Below are 18,034 nucleotides of genomic sequence, written 5' to 3' on the forward strand. Positions count from 1 at the left end.
AAAATAAATTTCGTTAAACCATTTATATAGGGCGCTCAAGCTGCTTGCTAGAATGTCAAAACTTTTTACGGCATTATTTATTATGCTAGAATATCCTACATAATATATAATAAATTTGATAGTCCAACAAAATTATTTTCAAGTCTAGCTAAATTTTTAGATACTTCAGCAAAATGATTCTTTCCGTTAGAAATTAATGAGAAGTTGTATATTTCTAATCTTGAAAGAACAAATAAGCATGAAGAATTATAGAAGAACGAATAAAAAATAATTAGACGAAGAAGTGAAAGAGCAACTATTTTAAAATATCTCTCATTCTAGAAAATTGCATATTCAATTTCGATAGAAATAAAATTTTCATATGCTTGTCCATATACAGTCGTGATACTTTTAGCGTATAAAATTTTTTCTTTTCTTCGAATTGCAAAATGACATTGATTGTTTAAAATCAACATTATAATTAAGATTACAAAGGCAATATTGCTCAATCGAATGGTCGCGCATGCGATTTGGCCTTAATCAAGTCGCTCTTGCGGTTTCAATTTTCACGTAAGGTCACCGCACGACTGAACGTTATCATCGTTGATGTACTCTTCTGCGGCGATATCGAAGTGCGCTCGTGAATTTCATGTACACATCCAAGGCTAAATATCTAGTAATCTCGCGTAAAAATTAAACTGGTTTTAATTGACAATTGGATTTTTATTGAAATAAGAGGAAAATTATATAGAGAACATGAATAACTTATTAACATTATTATTCATGCAAATTAATTTAATTACATACATATGGAGCGATACGTGGAATTATCGCAAAACAGATTATCACGATTCCTTCCGAAGCGGAACTCAAGTAAGAGGAAATTGAGCGTTACATGTTAATTAATGACACACGTGATGCATCTATTTGCACGACACACGCGATAAAGACTCATAAAATCACGAAACCATGTAGATGCCATCTCACATATATATGATATATGTTCATTCAATCATTTTGCAGGTGTGATTTGAAAATTTGGCAATTAATTTAAGAATAAAATCAATGTCGCGGGAATAATCGATTTTTCGAGTAATTCAATGAGTAATTTACAATGAATCTTCAGATATGACGTAAAGTTTGTGTGGCCAAAACATCAGCTGATTATTTGGAAAGAATGATTTTGCTAAAAAAACCCAAAATTTTGTCGGATACACACCTAAAAATAATTTTGTTGGAAATTTAATTGATTGCTAGATTTTTTTCAAAATTTTTGCCACTTATATTACTTACTATTTTTTAGTTTCCAATGATTATTTTTGATGGTCCAACAAAATTAATTTTATATTTGTATGTATATCTGTATGTATATAGCAAAATTTTAGACCTTTCAGCAAAATCATTCTTTCGTGTAGTAATATATTTATATACTGATTTTTCAGGACATGTCATAAAAACGATTTTAAATTTTAACGCTTCGAACGTGTTATTTTTTTTAATTAGAAAATTATGTTTAATGTGCTTATCGAGTAGGCTTTTGAGATTTCTTTAATAATGACTTTAACACGGAAAGGACGGTGAAGTATCTAAAAACTTAACTAAAGACTGATCTGATTTTGTTGGATCTTCAAAATAATGATGTAGGTCACTCAAACTGGTTGCTAAAATCAAAATTGTTTATAGCATTGCTTATCATGTGATTTCTATAAATACTTTAATGGTCCAGTAAAATTATTTTTAGATTATTTTTATCTGATCTAGTCATTTTTTTTTTACTTTAAATTGTTCTTTTTTTTGGCGAAGGAATTCTAATTAAGCTGAATATGTAATTAATTTTGCAGTTAAAATAACATGACAATTATTTGACAGTATCCTCAGGCAGGAAGAGGTTGCTTACCTTTCTTCGACTGGCACGTCGCTGGATCATTCATATTTTGATTTTCGCCGTAATTAATAGTTCCTGAACAAATCTAATCAGCAAGAAAAAGAGAGAAAGAGAGAGAAGAAAAAGATAGTCACTCTTGGCATAATTACGTAATTTACATTATTTGTCCTGAAATACAACCGCCGCCGCCGTCGTCGTCGTCGTCGTTGTTGGCGACGCGAGTCTTATCATTCTCAAAAGAGAATGGCTGTATATTCGTGGCAGCGAGTATCACACAGCCTTCAGTAGGATGATGATAGAGGGCCAGGTGCATCAACATCCGGTACGAGTGCCGCCCGACAAGTCGCAGCCGCTCCAGAATGCTAATACCATCAAGTTTGAAAAGTACGTTGGAAAGTATTGTGCAAAAAGTTTTTGGTCTCTCGATCTCGTGAAAAAAATAACCCAATATATCGGGTTAAAAAACGTGAATTTACGTCTCAAGCACTGAAAAACGGCGAATAATAGTGCTTTCGGCATGGGACTGCGAATTAAAGAAGTATCATGTGACGAAATTAATAATGATTCAATTTATTCACTTGCGTGCGATTTACAATGATCGATGCACGCACACCACGCGTTCCTCATTCATTCCTCAGACATCGATTCATTTTACAATTCAAAGGCTTCGAACTTTGAAGCTTCGAATTAGACATTAAAATTATTTTGAAGCTTCAAAATTTCTATACTTCAATCTTCAAAACTTTGAAAAATGAAAATTGTATAATTATTAATTTAATATAGCTAATGGTAATACAAATATTTTCATTAAAAATGTACAAATATATTTAAGAATATATTTCCATTTTTTTTCTATTCGTACAAATTTATTTCTTGAAGTTTTAAAATTAACTTCGAAGATACGAACTTTAAAAGTTTGAAGTTAATTTTGAAACTTTTAATTCTTTCCAAGCCTCGAATCTTCAAAGCTATCAAAAATAACAATCCTAATTCAAACATCTTCTTTTCTGTTTAATTTTATGTCGTCAAAAAGGAGTGAATTTTTTTATTTTAATATTTAACGCGATAATCGATGATAAAGATATATCGATTATAAAGATTTCTAAAAATAAGATACGATCTTTTTTTAATTTTCAAGTAAAAAAAATTCAAATAAATCAAATCAAAAGAAATGTTATATAGGCGCAATGTGTATATGTGTGTAATATTTGACTATTTTGTTATCAGCTAGACCGCAGACTGGCATTCGACAATTTTATTCCAAAGTGATAAACTGTAATGGTCCGAGCTTATCGCCTTTTCATACGTATAAAAAAGTAATATTGTAGCAATATTGCAACTTTTCAGCAATATTGCAGTGATCATTGCAAACATTAGCAATACTGTAAGCTTCTGTATAAATATTGACGTTAAGAGTTAATGAGACTCTTCTCTTACAGAGAGAGAGAGAGAGAGAGAGAGAGAGAGAGAGAAAGAGAGAGAGAGAGAGAGAAATCTAATTCACGCTGTTAGATATTAAAGAAATAATGGTAATCCAATTTTTTGAAGTGTTTTGTTATTTTTAGCTTTCATGTGTTTCAAAATATAAATATTCCATTTCTGTATTAATGTTTCAAAATAAATAACATCTATATTAACATATGCACTTAATAAATAATAAATTAAATTTAAGTCAAATACATTTTGTTGAGTTAAATTTTTAATTCCATTTTTTAGTTAAATTAACGACATATCAAATACAGCTAGGAACAGTAGCGATTTGTAGAAATGATTAAAAATAACTCAAATTAGGTATAATTATTGATAACATTATGAATTTAAAAGTGTAATATTGGTCAATTCAATACTGCGAACTAATTATTTTGAGTATTAAAATATTAAACAACAGTGCTTTTAATACTCAAAATAAGTAATTAATCATTACCTTCCAGTATTAAATTTTAATAAGTATTCAGCATTCATGAGGAAAAAAAGGATCTATTTTGCCGATTCAATAGGACTTACACACATATACACATCACTACATACATTGACACCACATCACTATCATTATATACTACTACATTAATATCGCACGCACATACACACGTACAAATTTTTTAATTAACTATAATTTTTCATATTAAATATCTAAGTTCTTAGAATAAGTCTAACTCAACATTGTTTGTTGAGTAATGTAATCTCTAGACCAAATCAAGATTATTTTATATACGTACGAAATATAAAAGTTGTATCAAAGCAAATATTGTTATGAGTTGACATTAGAGAACAAAATTGTAATTTTCCAACTTTCTTTCGTTTTTAGCATAAAGTCAACCGGTTTGGATTATATTATCGTTTATATTTTATTAATTGTGAAAAAAGATTCTTTAATCTGTATATAAAGGCAGTTAGAAAAATATTTATTGATTATTTAAAAAATAATCAATAAAACACGACTTTGAGACTTTAATCAGTGGAGATCTTCCTTCTGTCGGCAGTGAGCAATGTAAGGAGCCTCTGCTTCCGGAGAAGCAGAACTCCCACAGGATGACACCAACCGATGGCCGCTCGCGGACCACTTCCGAGTCAAAAGATATCACAACCACTTCCACCACTACCGTCAGCACCGCAACAACCACCAATGGACAAGCAGCAGCTGCGAATACCACCGGTGGACATGCCGATGACTGCCTTGAGGTAACGATCTTTGACGAGGGCATCGATGGCGGCCGATTGCCGGACGTCGTCGCCGAGAGCAAGATCTACGGCGTGACCGAAGAGGATGAGCCGCTCGAGTCATACTTAGCGATTACCATTCAGGTCTTTATACCCTTCCTAATCGCCGGCCTGGGCATGGTGGGCGCCGGATTAGTCCTCGATCTCGTCCAAGTACGAATCTTTTTTACTCTTATAATAATAAACTCTCACATGGATCTTTAGAAATATCTTATAAGAGGTGTATTAAAAAATGTTTTGATTAAATCAACAAAATGTATCAAAATGTCATTCTTATTGATACGATTTGTTGATACGTCTAATCTAAACAATTTTTCAGTAAGGACATCCAGGCAATCAATTCGATGACACGCGATCGTATTCTTAAATGAACATGTCTAATACTGATTTCTACTAATGTAGATTAACTTTAATCGCAATTTAATTTACTTTTTATCTTTTTCTCAGGACTAGAAAAAGATAAAAAAGTAAATTGAATCAAGATTAAAGTTAATCTGTATTGATAGAAAAGAATATAGCTTCTATAATTGTTTTTATTCGTAATGTCGAATATTTTAAGTAAAATTATGCGATTGAATTGTTTGAAAAAATAAAATTACTTAAATTGATTTTAACATTCAATCTAGATTTAAATTCGATCTTTATTTGATTCGTATTAATTAATCATTTTACACATTGAAGATCATCGACTTCAAATTAATATGATATTATAGCATCGAAATACATTTTAATGTTCGTGTTCTTTTGCAGCACTGGGTAGTCTTTGAGAAAGTTAATGAGCTCATGATTCTGGTACCGGCACTTCTAGGGTTGAAAGGTAATTTAGAAATGACTTTGGCGTCGCGTCTTTCTACTCAAGCAAATCTCGGACATATGGATATGCCAAAGGAGCAATGGCATATGATCATAGGGAACCTCGTTTTAATACAAGTAAGTAACAATCATTAATTCGACGGAACTGAAGAGTGGATTAATTTTCAGTAAACATCAACTAAAAAAGAAACTTAATGTTATAATATTAATGTTATAACTTCATAGTCTTTCAATAATATAATGTATGATAATTATTATGCAACATATATGTTATATTTATATTGTTGAGAATTATATGATAACATTGATGCTATCTTAGTTGATATCCAGTAAATACTAATTAACATATCAATCAATGTTATAATTTTACATTTAACAATGAAATAATTACACTATTAAGTTTGAAATTATAACATATATAATTAATATTTTATATATATATATATAATTACTAGTTAGTGTTTACTGAATGTTTACTGATTTTTTCGATGCAAGATGATTGGTTCGCGTCTTTTCCATGATAACCAACACAAGTACAATTCGTTACTTATTTCGCGAGCCTTCATAGTATACAATGATACGAAATAATACAAGAATTGTCAACAGATGCGTTATTCTGGCACACATAAAATCTCAAAGCAAACCTCGGACGCTCCTCCTGAGTTCAGCCACGAAAGTTTACTTTTGTGAAACTGGTTCTAACTAGATGTTCCATAATTAAACGATATTTGCCGTTTATCATATGACTTCTAACTTAATTCCGTTCGAATACATTGCGAAATGCCATATTAGCTCGCTTTGGCGCCGTGAATTTTTCCTTCTGAAATCTTCTTCTGCGGTCGGTCCATCCATTTCTTCCTCTAAAGAGTAGTTGAAGAGTATCGCGTTCGTCACGTCTTGTTTAATAACTATGAGACGCAACGCGCGGAAAAGTTTTGCACTATTAATCATTCGGCTTCTTATCTCATCTAATATTCTTATCATCTAGTGTAAATATATCCATGAAATTTGATATTTTTTTTAATTCAAGTTTAGCCCTTTATATTCAATTTTAGTCTCGCAAATTTCCAATTGCGATAATGGAAATGAAATTACTGTAATCCGCGAATCCCGATAAATGTACCGACAGAATCATTATCGTTTATCCTCGAAATTGTAAATTGGCAGAAAATACTGTGGGAAACAATGCAGGCAATTTAATTCGTGATTAACGGCTAATTGTGAAACAAAGCAGTGGCATCATTTTGGGAAAGCAAACAATGTTTCTCTTAGCCGCTCGATTTAGTGAATCGTGCTACACACGCATTACCTGTCTTATCGTTGGCGCCACGATTTTATTTTATTATGTGTTCAACACTGACGATGACAGACGACGGCCTTCAGGAAGCCGACTGTTTACCATACAATCCCTCGTACAATAAACGAACACGAGCTGGTTACCTCACGAGACATACCGCGAGATAAACGACACGTATGCACGATTTGTCGGTATCTACACAGAAACAAATGATTTTGCTAACACATCTAAACATTTAATTAAATACAGGTTTAAAAATAACGTTGTTGATCAAAATAATATAGGAATGTGTTCAAACATAAGCAATACTGCAAAGTTTCAACATTAGCAACCAACTTGGGAGTTCTATATAATTATTTTAATGGTTTAACAAAATTATTTTTAGATCTGTATAAGTTAATAAACCCCCTAATTATATGGAAAATTGGATTTCGGTCAAATGATCATTCAACTCTATTACTGTTTGTTTAGGTTCTGATTAAGTTGTCATTGAGCAATTCTTATCAGGCGCACCTGTTCATTTCTTGTTCAGACGCCAGGATGATATCAAGTAATTCTTATGCATCCTGTCATTACGTGCTCAAATCTTGATAAAGATGATTTTAGGAAAACCACATCAGACAGACCTTGCTCTTACCTAATTGAGTTCTAATCATGCATCAGATATGCCTGAAAGAAATCTCAATTTCTGTTCGGGAAGTTTTTACATAATAATATAGTTTATAATGTGATGAACAAAAGATATCATAGACAAGGTTCAATAAAAAAAATTTTTTAGCTGTGTATCAAAGATATTTTGTGAGCATATTTTTGATATTTTTAGATATTTCAACAAAAATCGTTCTTTCCATGTATGACGATTAATATATTTCCAACTTTCCATATAATATAGTGCAGGATTCTAATAGTATAATACTTCTAATAGTATAATATAAGTATAATACTTTAGAAAAACCAATTTACGTGTATACAGAATCAGCAGACGTTTATAATTTCCGACGATAAAAATTAAATACAATTTTCCAAATATGTAAAAAAGTTACCGCAGTGCGATTGTACTAATGAATTTGCAATTATATTAGGTGTTGGAATTAATTCGTAGCGTTTTTAATGAAAATGTTATTTATTTCACATGAGCATTAAAAAATACATTAATGAAAGTACTTCCCATCACTTGTAAAACGCTACGAATTAATTCCAACACCTAATATAATGTATTTAAAACTAAAGTTTTCAAATAAAATTTAAAAAATCAACGCACTCAAACAAGTATACAATGTCAAATTATACAATTCTTCGAATTATCAATCTATAAACCTAAAATTTTTTTTCTTTAATTTGTGGCTGGCTGTTCTTTCAATTTTTTTCCGTCATTGGAAATATCTTGCAAAATATCTATCAAATTGAATATTTATTAACGCACGATTAAACTAAAAATCTCAATTTTTTTGCCAATTTTCAACATGATATATCTCAGTAACTGTAACTAAGAAAAATTGAAGAAACAAGCAAAGAGATTTAATTTCTCTTCAGCCATCAAGTTTTTTCGGGAGGTCCGTTACTCGGGACTAAAAGTCACCCTAATCGTGCGCAGTGTCAAGCGATAGTGGTGGGATTCCTGGGTTCCGTGGTGGCGATCGTGATGGGTGCCTTCCGCAATGGCACAGTTTCTCTGGACCATGCTTATCTACTATGCGCCAGCAGTCTGGTCACCGCATCCCTTGCTTCCTTTGTTCTGGGCCTCATTACCGCAGGCGTCATCGTCTTTTCCCGTCATTGCCATATCAATCCGGACAACGTGGCTACGCCAATAGCCGCCAGTCTCGGCGACATTACATCGTTGGCTCTCCTCTCATGGATCGCTACCATACTTTATGAATGCATAGACAAGCAGGACTGGGTGGCACCTCTTGTCATAGCCTGTTACGTCCTCGTGACGCCGCTCTGGGTATGGATCGCCAAGAAAAACAAATATACCAATGATGTGCTCTACTTCGGCTGGACGCCGGTTATGGTGGCCATGTTAATTAGCAGGTAAAAAAAGTTTCTCAAATTCTTCGAAATTTTTCTGAAACTTGACAGTAAATAAATCATAATGTAGCATACAAATGTTGAATTAACATATCAGAAATGTTGAATTATAACATTGCAAATGTAATTAACATAGCAAATGTGCGTCAACATAGTGAAATATAGATTCAACGTTAAAAAATATTTATACTTTAACATTTAAAATTGCAATGTTTTAGCAACGTTCTTTACTATATAAATAATGTTGATCAAAGGCTTATAAGATCTCTAAAAAAAGAACTAAAGTATCTAAAAATTTAGCTACAGATCTGAAAATAATTATGTAAGACACTTAGGCTGGTTGTTAGAGTGTAAAAGCTTTTTGCAGCATTGTTCATCATGCTTGCAATTCTTACGTAAATATTTTAATAATCCAACAAAATTATTTTCAGATCTATACAATCTATCTAAATTTTTAAATATTTTAGCAAAATCGTTTATTCGTGTATTATTAGAGTTTTATTAATCACATTTATCTATCACATTTCGAATATGGCTCAAAGGAAAGAAGAATCTATAATTGCGAAATGTTTTATTATAGCTGCGGCGGTCTTATATTGGAGTTTATGGTGTCGCGCTTCGAAAACCTGACAGTGTTCCAGCCGGTTATCAATGGCGTCGGCGGGAACCTGGTGGCCGTTCAAGCCAGCAGAATATCAACGGCACTTCATAAACAAGCCGAACTCGGCACACTTCTAATCCCACCGGGCTACACCCACCCCGTCATCTTCATCACTCCAATTGCCAATTTTTTTGGGAAAGGTATCCTCTTTCGTGTGTCTTTTTTTAATAATCAAGATTTTTCATAATTTTTTATTGCCTCGTTTTTTCAGGTATGCACGCTAGAACCACGAGAGTCCTGATGACAATGGTGATACCGGGCCACGTTATTTTTATTTACCTGATCAATTATATGAAAGACGGTAACACATCGATGACTCCACTCTTCGTCTTCGTTTACCTCTGCGCAGCGATGCTGCAGGTCGCAGCTCTCCTCTACATCGCCTACATAATGATCCATTGGATGTGGAAGCGAAAGATCGATCCCGACAACTCGGCGATTCCATATCTGACCGCGATGGGTGATTTACTCGGGATCAGCCTGCTGGCAATTGCCTTCCAATTTCTGTACCTGGTCGGAGATCAAGATTTCGACGCGCCCTGACCGTAGTAAGATTAATTTTTGTATAACAAGAAACTAATAGCAATTATGACAATTTCGAGACACACACACACACACACACACACACACACACACACATTATTCTTTTAAAATGGCATAACTGAAAAAAACGTTCTTGAGTTTATCATAAATGAATTCAGTAAATATTATTATCATTAAAAAAAAAAAACTAATTAACTTTATGAACAATCGTCAAAATCGTCACAACTCAAAAAGAATAGTTTAAAAAAGATGTCATCATAATTGTCACAATTTGAAAGGATGATTTTTAAGAGTTTTGAAAATGACAAAAATGATATTTTAAGGATATATTCTTTTTGCTAATAATATTTGATTGATCAAGAATTTTTTACCAAGTTAAAAATAATTTTTTCTTCCTTTTTTCTGAGAAATTTATTTCTTTAAGTTGAGTCACTTTTGAAGCAAGAAAGCAATATGCTAATTTTATTATTTATGTAAGTTTTAATTACATTATAATTAAAATTATTTTCCAGGGAATATGATATTAAATCATTATAACGACATTAAAAATCAATTATATCGGGAAGCATACGACGATAAAATTTTTATCTGACATTTCCTCAAATTTATGGTCATAATGATTGAAAATCGATTTATCGTATGTTCGACAGATGGAACGACTTACAAATGCTCGAACAAGACATGTTGCATTTTTCTTTTGCAGGAAGTCGCAAATTATAGCGTTCTCCGGTAGGCGGGACGCACAAGTTAGAACTGTCGGACCGAAAGGGCATTCCTACGAGGCTGTGGTCGTCTGAAAGTATATTCCACCAAATCTAATCATCGATCTACCAGTCCGCCGACGAGTCCCACGGACGGATGGTCGCAAATGGTATTACTTGGCAAAGTATTAATAATTCATCACTTATATATTCACCACTCCTACGTTCGCCAAGAATTAATTAAAGAGTAGGTATCTTGGGACTGGTTGTTTGCATTTCGTAAAAACTGGTCAAATGATTTTCATTATCGATGCGAACGTTTCAATACTTAATAATTCATAATTTTTTTTTTAAAAACACAAAATATAAGTGACCGATCATTTGTACCTTGTCAAGTCGAGCGGGCGCGTACTCAGGTTTCAATTAGCTACTAATATATCAGAAGATAATACGAAGTCGGTAGCACGTGGCAAATTAATTCGTCGACTATCTAAAAATTGTATTTTAATGGAATGTCGAATTTTTCTTCCTGACTCTGGAATTCAAGCCTAAAGTTTGAGAATTAATTTCTTCCAGAAAAGACGATAGAAGCATTTAATTAATGGCGATAATTTTGCGAATATTCCTCATATATTTAATAAAATATCTCTCGAGTACGAGTAAAGCCTAAGATTCGCTAGTCTCGAAACTTAAGGATTTCAAGATCCTAAAAGCATAATTCTCTTTACTGTATGACAAGTAAAAAAATTGAAGGTTGTCGTATTTTCCAATTAGAAATAATTAATGAAGTTACATATTAAATTACACGAGAATTGCGATAGCAGTTTAATGTTAGGACTCCGTAAATCCAGAGTTCGTTCATCCTTGGGCTCACAGCGAAAATTCTGGCACTTCGCCACGGAGCGCGTAAATAAAAGCACGTGTAGTCGTAATACCAACGCGTATGTGTCTTCAAATAGTTGCCTTCGTATACGACGAAATTTAGATAGGTATTTAGAAGCTGCCACACGACCTATTTTTGGAAGCTTTGGAGAAGCTCTCGGAGATTTTACTCAAAGCCCTTGAAATATCTGCCGCATAAAGTCCTACTTTAGCTCTTACGATGCGGTTTAATGGGAATTTGGTCTTCCTCGCGCAAATAACTAATTCCAAGATTTTTTAATCTTCTGAATTATTTATCAATACTATGCGGAACATCTTTCGGTTCTAGAAAATAATTCTTATAGAAATTTAATACTAGTATTGATTAATTGATTATTTATTTTGAGCATTAAGAATATTGTTAATATAGTATTTTAATATTAAAAATAAGTGATTAATTGTCTAGTATTAGTATTAAATTTTTTACAAGAGACTCGCCTGAAAGATAGGATATATTGTCAGGCTTATAGAAGTTGAGTCGATGACGTGAGTTATTGTCAGTACGAGAGCCAGCAGAATGTCGTGCGATAGAACGATAAAAATCCAGTAAACACCGTCACATAAGCTAATAAACTAACAGTAGCATAACATCAATGTCATAATTTATTCACTTAACATAACACATAAATGTAACATAACACATGTGTTACATAATAATTATAATGTGAAATTATAACATTCTCATACAGCATAAATTATTCTAGTACTATTGCAGTAATACTGAAACGTTACAACAATGTTGTTGCAAACCCCTAATAGTGTAAGAGATTGATGTTATATGTTATTGTTGGTTGGTGTTTACTGCAAAATACATTTGCTAGTACTGTCACTTAACGAATGTATTTTTCAAAAATTAGAAAAAAATTTTGGAATATAAACGCGATGATGCAACTTATCGTCTAAAGCTGGCATAGGAACGAGTGAGCAGTTATTAAGAAATTAATTCACGAATTTCACTCGATCGACTGCATCGAGATGTCATTAGCCGATTGGAAAATCCGCGCGGCAAGGATGAACCTTGGCGAAATTGTACGCGAATAGCATCGCTTCGAAGAAGAAACACGATGGGCGATTGAAAACCAAATACCAAAAATACATTTACAATGTCCCGTTGACGATTCCCTCGGACATTATGTGAACGATTTAACTCTCCCGAGCTGACGCCAAAATCTGTCACACATTATTGAAGCTGAGTCTAATAACCTATTTAATTTATGTTAATTAATTCTCTAATGGTAAGTTTTTTCAAAATATATCCAGAAAGATGGAATCGAATCTTTCTCTATTTTGTTCATTCATTTAATCAATGTACAAAATGAGTAAAAAAATAAAATGAAACTTCTTTCTCTGTTTATTTATAGATAAAAAATTCATAGATGAATTTTTATAGACAAAAAAAATGAAATACATATATAAGTGAAGAAGCCATTTGACCAAAGCGGATACTCTGATGTCTAAAAATATTTTTATTATATAAATTTTACAATTTCTAATTTAAGCAAAAAAATACAATAAATTTATTAATCTACTTTATTAATCTACTTTAAATAATTGCAGTAAAACAGAAAACACTTTAACTGAAGACGTGGGATTCCAAACAGCATAAAATATTACAGTAATATTGTAACAATACTTACTTTGAAAAATTGTAATGTTTCATAAAACATAGTTGCAATATTGTAGCAATTTTTAAAGAAATATTGTAGATGTATTGCTGCAACATTATGCAATATTTCGATAATTAATCCAGTTTTATTAATTGCTAAAATATTATTGCATTGCTTAGCATGATATACCAAAATACACACGATATAATTATAATAAAAAAAACATTGGGGGGCTTAGAAAACACATCGTAAAGATCTTGGAAATTCCCAGAAGATTCGCTAACTTTTGCATGCGCCCTCTTATAGACCTGGATGTTTCTTCTTACAAGAAGCGTTTCATCTCGAGGCGGACTCACGTACTTACGTGAAATTGTAATATTGCGCAATATTACTGCAATATTTTGTGTTAGAGGCATCATATTTGACTCTTATTATTAGACAGTTAAAAGGCACAAATTTTCGTTAAAAAAAATGACATAAAAAGAATGTATATTATAAAAAGAATTAAAAACATGAATATTAAGTATATATTAGCAAGAATAATTCAAATTTATAGATATAACATAAAAAAATTGAATTAATAATTTTGACAAAAAATTTATAATTGAATCCAATAAACCGTCAGTCCTAGAGAGTTAATTCGCATTCTGAATACAATTGCAACACGTAGTACAACACGTTTTTGTGTTTTAAGCGATACTTCGAATACGATATATTAATTTCGCTCGGTGCGTCTATCGCGACTCATGCGGATGATACGCGCCGCTGTATAGTATTGTAATAAATTAGGATATTTCGTAAAGAAAAGAGAAGAAGGGAACGAAAGGACGTCGTCGTACATTCCGTGTACATATTACCGTATTTTACGGTACGCTACGTACAATATATTATAGGCGCCGCATCGGAGACTAATATTTAGTCTTCGCGATGGGGGAGAGGGATTCACGTCCAAGTCGACATCGCCTTTCGGCCCACACATGTTCAGTATTATCGCTTTTACGACGTTGCCTGGAATCGCCGAGAATCCCTGGTGAAAATTTTTCTTAGAATTTCTTTATATAATTTTTTCAGAATTTCTATATAAATTTCAGAATATTTTTCAGAATTTCTATATGGTTTTATACATATTACCGTTATATTTTATACGTATTCCACTGTTTATTAACTATCAAATAAATACATATGAAGTAAACAATCATACATTTATGAATAAATCAAATAAAAAAGTCAATATTGTCAAGGATAAGAATGAATTTTGGATCTTGGTGCCTAATAGTGTTTATACATATGTAAATTTTAAATACATCTTTCAAGTATATAAACTGCATCGATTAGTTGTCGGATTTGAAACGCAATCATAAACTGACATGATATTGAAATATTATTATCACAAATTAAATTGATCGTCAATTTAATAATGATACTAATAAACCTCTTAAAATACTGCAAATAACTTATTGCGAAAAATATGCATTGTTTATCGCACCTATCTCAGTTTCTTCAATCCTTTTATAATTTTATAACTTTTTAAAAAGTTTATTACAAATGTTTTTTATACGAATTGAAATATTTTTCACAAATGCTGAGAAAGTCGGCATCTTTTCTAGAATATTTTATGTGAATTCTGAAATATTCTAAGATTTCTTATTCTACGCAAATATTTATTTAGAAAACTTAGAAATTTGAAGAAATTTAAGATATAATTCTTTCACAAATCTTCATCAAAATAAAAAATTCTTAAAAATATTATTAATAATATTAACCGATTTATTATAATGTCAACTGTAATATATCGTAACAGTTAAATATTATAAGATATTGTGTGAGAATTCTTTTCATCGGGGGTATTCCGACAGAAGTATTCCGATTCCGTCGACAGAACGCTTCTTCGGCGTGCGTGTCTTCTTGCGAACTGCGTTCAAGTCGATCTAATTAAGATAGCACAGTGCACTTATACGAGTAAAAAAAGAAGAAAAAAATCGCGGCGGGATGCGTTGCGATCGTGTTTTAACAGTGCATGAATTCATCTGAATCTACCAAATCATTTTCATCTCGCGGTTAGTTGCTTTACAAATTTCGTCAACGTGATAAAACAAGATAAAATAAAAAAAAAAGAAAAGAAATAGAAAAAACTGCGCGAACGTAAATTCTCAGAGCAATACGCGTTGCGTTTCGTTATGCAGTTGAGTATCTTAAAAATTTTGCTCGTAGCGCCATATAGTGATTGTTATTTGCTTTATTTTATATAAAAAGCAGTGTACACGTATTCTTTTCTTTTTATATAATATTTGTTGATTGTGCTCTGACGAGAGCACAATCGATCGTATCAAAAACGTGCTATAAAAATACGCAGACAATAAATATGCAATCTGAGGGCGGATGTGTAAAGTATTTTGTATGTGTAAAAAAGCTGACGGGAATTTATATGATCCCCCTGTACAAAACCGACTTTTACAAATAAAAATGAAACAAAAAAACGACATATATTTTAAACCATTTTACTCTCGCTACTTGTAAAAAACTTTTGAAAGGGAAAGAAGGATATTGAAGGACAGAAGAATGCTGGCACTCGCTCGCCGAATTATAAATCCTCATCTTGACGTATTGACGTGATACATCTATAAGGACAGTAGTCGTTCAAACTTTATCCGTAAACAGCATAAGTTAGAATGATGAATGTGCAGACAATAATAGCACAGGCAGAAGGAGAAAGGAGAAATATTTTGTATACCGCGATCACATCATGTGTTCTTGCGAACAATAGAACTGGATAATACTTCAACGAAGAGCTCGAGCAGCGTATTTTCCTTACAAAAGTTCAATTTAATACTGACCAATTTAATGCTGAAAATTATTTATTTTCACTAATTAAAAGCACTGCACACCAGTGTTTTTAATACTTGAAAAAAGTAATTAATGTTACCTTCCAGTATTAAAACTTTTGTAAAAGTTCGGAAATAAAGGTTCCTATCTATGTTAAGTCTACGTTTTAAAGTGTTAAAAAGGAATACGGAAAATAATTAAGCACTCTGCATCGTTATCGATCAATGTTGCAAATTATATCTGGCGATATTTGCAATGTAATTACTTACAAAGTATTAATCGAGTTCCACGGCGAGAAGGAACGTAACGTAATAATAATTGCGCGAGGTAATTGTCCAGCTGAAGTCATTAACTGTTAAATACACGAATTAGTTGAGCGGCATATAGTGATCGAGAAATATTTTGACGTAAATCTCACCGAGATGTAATTTTGTAAAATGTGTACAATATATATGAAATGTACGGAAAAACGTTCCATCTGTGACTTTTCTTTTTACGATGTTACATAGTTTCAACATTATGAAGCGTAATATAATTAGATATCGAAGGAACATATATTATATGTTAATACCTATAATTGTGAGGTTTACATTTATAAAAAGAGTACATAAAGAGTACACGAAGTTGTAGTGCATCATCTTGCTTTTATTTGACGCTGCTTTATTCATTTCTAGAACTTCCAATTATGTATTGCCATATAGGATCATGACATTATAAACAAGAAATGATACGTTGAAGTTTCTTGCATGCATTTGTAAATAAAAAGAATTTGGATAAAATAAAATAATGAGATAATAATGTAGAAACGGTTCAAGGCTTTCCTCCTACAGTCAGTAAATAGTCGTAAAAGGAACATGAAGCGTTTACCAGCGTTTACTCATCAATGCGCGTGCGTAGCCTATTTTTACTTCATGTGCCTTTTACAACTATTTACTATCTGTAAATTTAATTTAAAATTTACTTCTGAAAATCTGAATCCATTTCAATCCATTTTCTTTTATTATATAGGTATTCAGTCTGTTCACAAAGCTTACAAACGCGCTAACAACTAACACACTATCTCGGAAGAAATAGCATTGATAGCGCGTTATGACGCAAAGCGTTATTAATGACGCTATAATTGTTAACGCTATCTGCGGCTCCACGAATAGTTTTTAGCGTTAAATATAGTGCTAATGGATGCTTTTCATTTAGTGACACAAGTCGGTACAAGCATATCTATTTTTTTATTTGCATTTAGTGAGTAATAAAAATAAAACAACACTTATGTCACCAAATGAAAAGCATCTATAAATAGCGTTACTGATAAAGAACGTAAGCTTCAATAATCTATAGATTGTTTACAAGAATGATACGAATACATAAAACATAGTTGATATTATATATATGCAGATTAATTTACTATTACTATTTACTATTATATTTTACGGGTAAACACACAACTCTGAATTGTATATTTTTATAATTACCGATAGTCGATAAGATAGTCAACAATTATATCAACATTGATATTATTATTATTATACCAAAAGCACATACTTTTTGCAAGGAATATTTTTCCGACATCCTGTCAAATTTCGGAAGATGTGCATTCTAATAACTTATTTGCTATAATTTTTATTATTTTAGAAAGAAAGATAAATATATGTATAAATTACACATCAGAGAAATATGTAATACTTTTTAAAAGCAAGATTGTGGACCGAGCATCAAATTTCTCTCTGGTCGATGTGTCGTATTTTATCCGTACAGTACACAATGAAGAAAATATTAGGAATAGAAATAAATATTAAGATTTCAACCTATCAGAAACCGTGTGTATTCCGATATATCTGATAGGTTGAAATCTTAATATTTCTGTTCCTAATATTCAATATATTGTGCGCAAGCCCTAAAACAGCGATCTCGTCACAGTTAGGTTTCATTTTAGAATTCAAAATGTCTAATAATTATGTACATATAAACTTTTTATATGCACACATAAATGTTCATAAATTCTTACCTTTTTCAATACTTTAAGGGATAAATGCATCTTTCGGTAATGCATAAACTCAA

The 18,034-nt window shown here is 31.8% G+C and overlaps 1 protein-coding gene across 4 annotated transcripts in view; it reads left to right on the forward strand.

Annotated features, from left to right (window-relative positions):
- Window positions 1-15,636, forward strand: part of LOC105146914 (solute carrier family 41 member 1) — a 35,523-nt gene extending 19,887 nt beyond the window's left edge. For 3 of the 4 annotated variants that reach the window (XM_011057557.2, XM_087403451.1, XM_011057556.2), the window contains 7 exons: window positions 1,849-2,248; window positions 4,345-4,735; window positions 5,333-5,512; window positions 8,287-8,726; window positions 9,304-9,524; window positions 9,596-9,932; window positions 10,631-15,636. In XM_011057557.2, coding sequence (XP_011055859.1) covers window positions 2,154-2,248; window positions 4,345-4,735; window positions 5,333-5,512; window positions 8,287-8,726; window positions 9,304-9,524; window positions 9,596-9,927 — 1,659 coding nt within the window. In that variant the 5' untranslated portion in view covers window positions 1,849-2,153 and the 3' untranslated portion in view covers window positions 9,928-9,932; window positions 10,631-15,636. The remainder of the gene's footprint in view (window positions 1-1,848; window positions 2,249-4,344; window positions 4,736-5,332; window positions 5,513-8,286; window positions 8,727-9,303; window positions 9,525-9,595; window positions 9,933-10,630) is intronic. The other variant, XM_011057558.2, reaches the window with a different exon arrangement.
- Window positions 15,637-18,034: the final 2,398 nt, after the last annotated feature.

This window comes from Acromyrmex echinatior, chromosome 1 (assembly GCF_024713525.1).
Source record: "Acromyrmex echinatior isolate Ae372 chromosome 1, ASM2471352v2, whole genome shotgun sequence".
In the NCBI taxonomy this organism is placed as follows: domain Eukaryota; kingdom Metazoa; phylum Arthropoda; class Insecta; order Hymenoptera; family Formicidae; genus Acromyrmex; species Acromyrmex echinatior.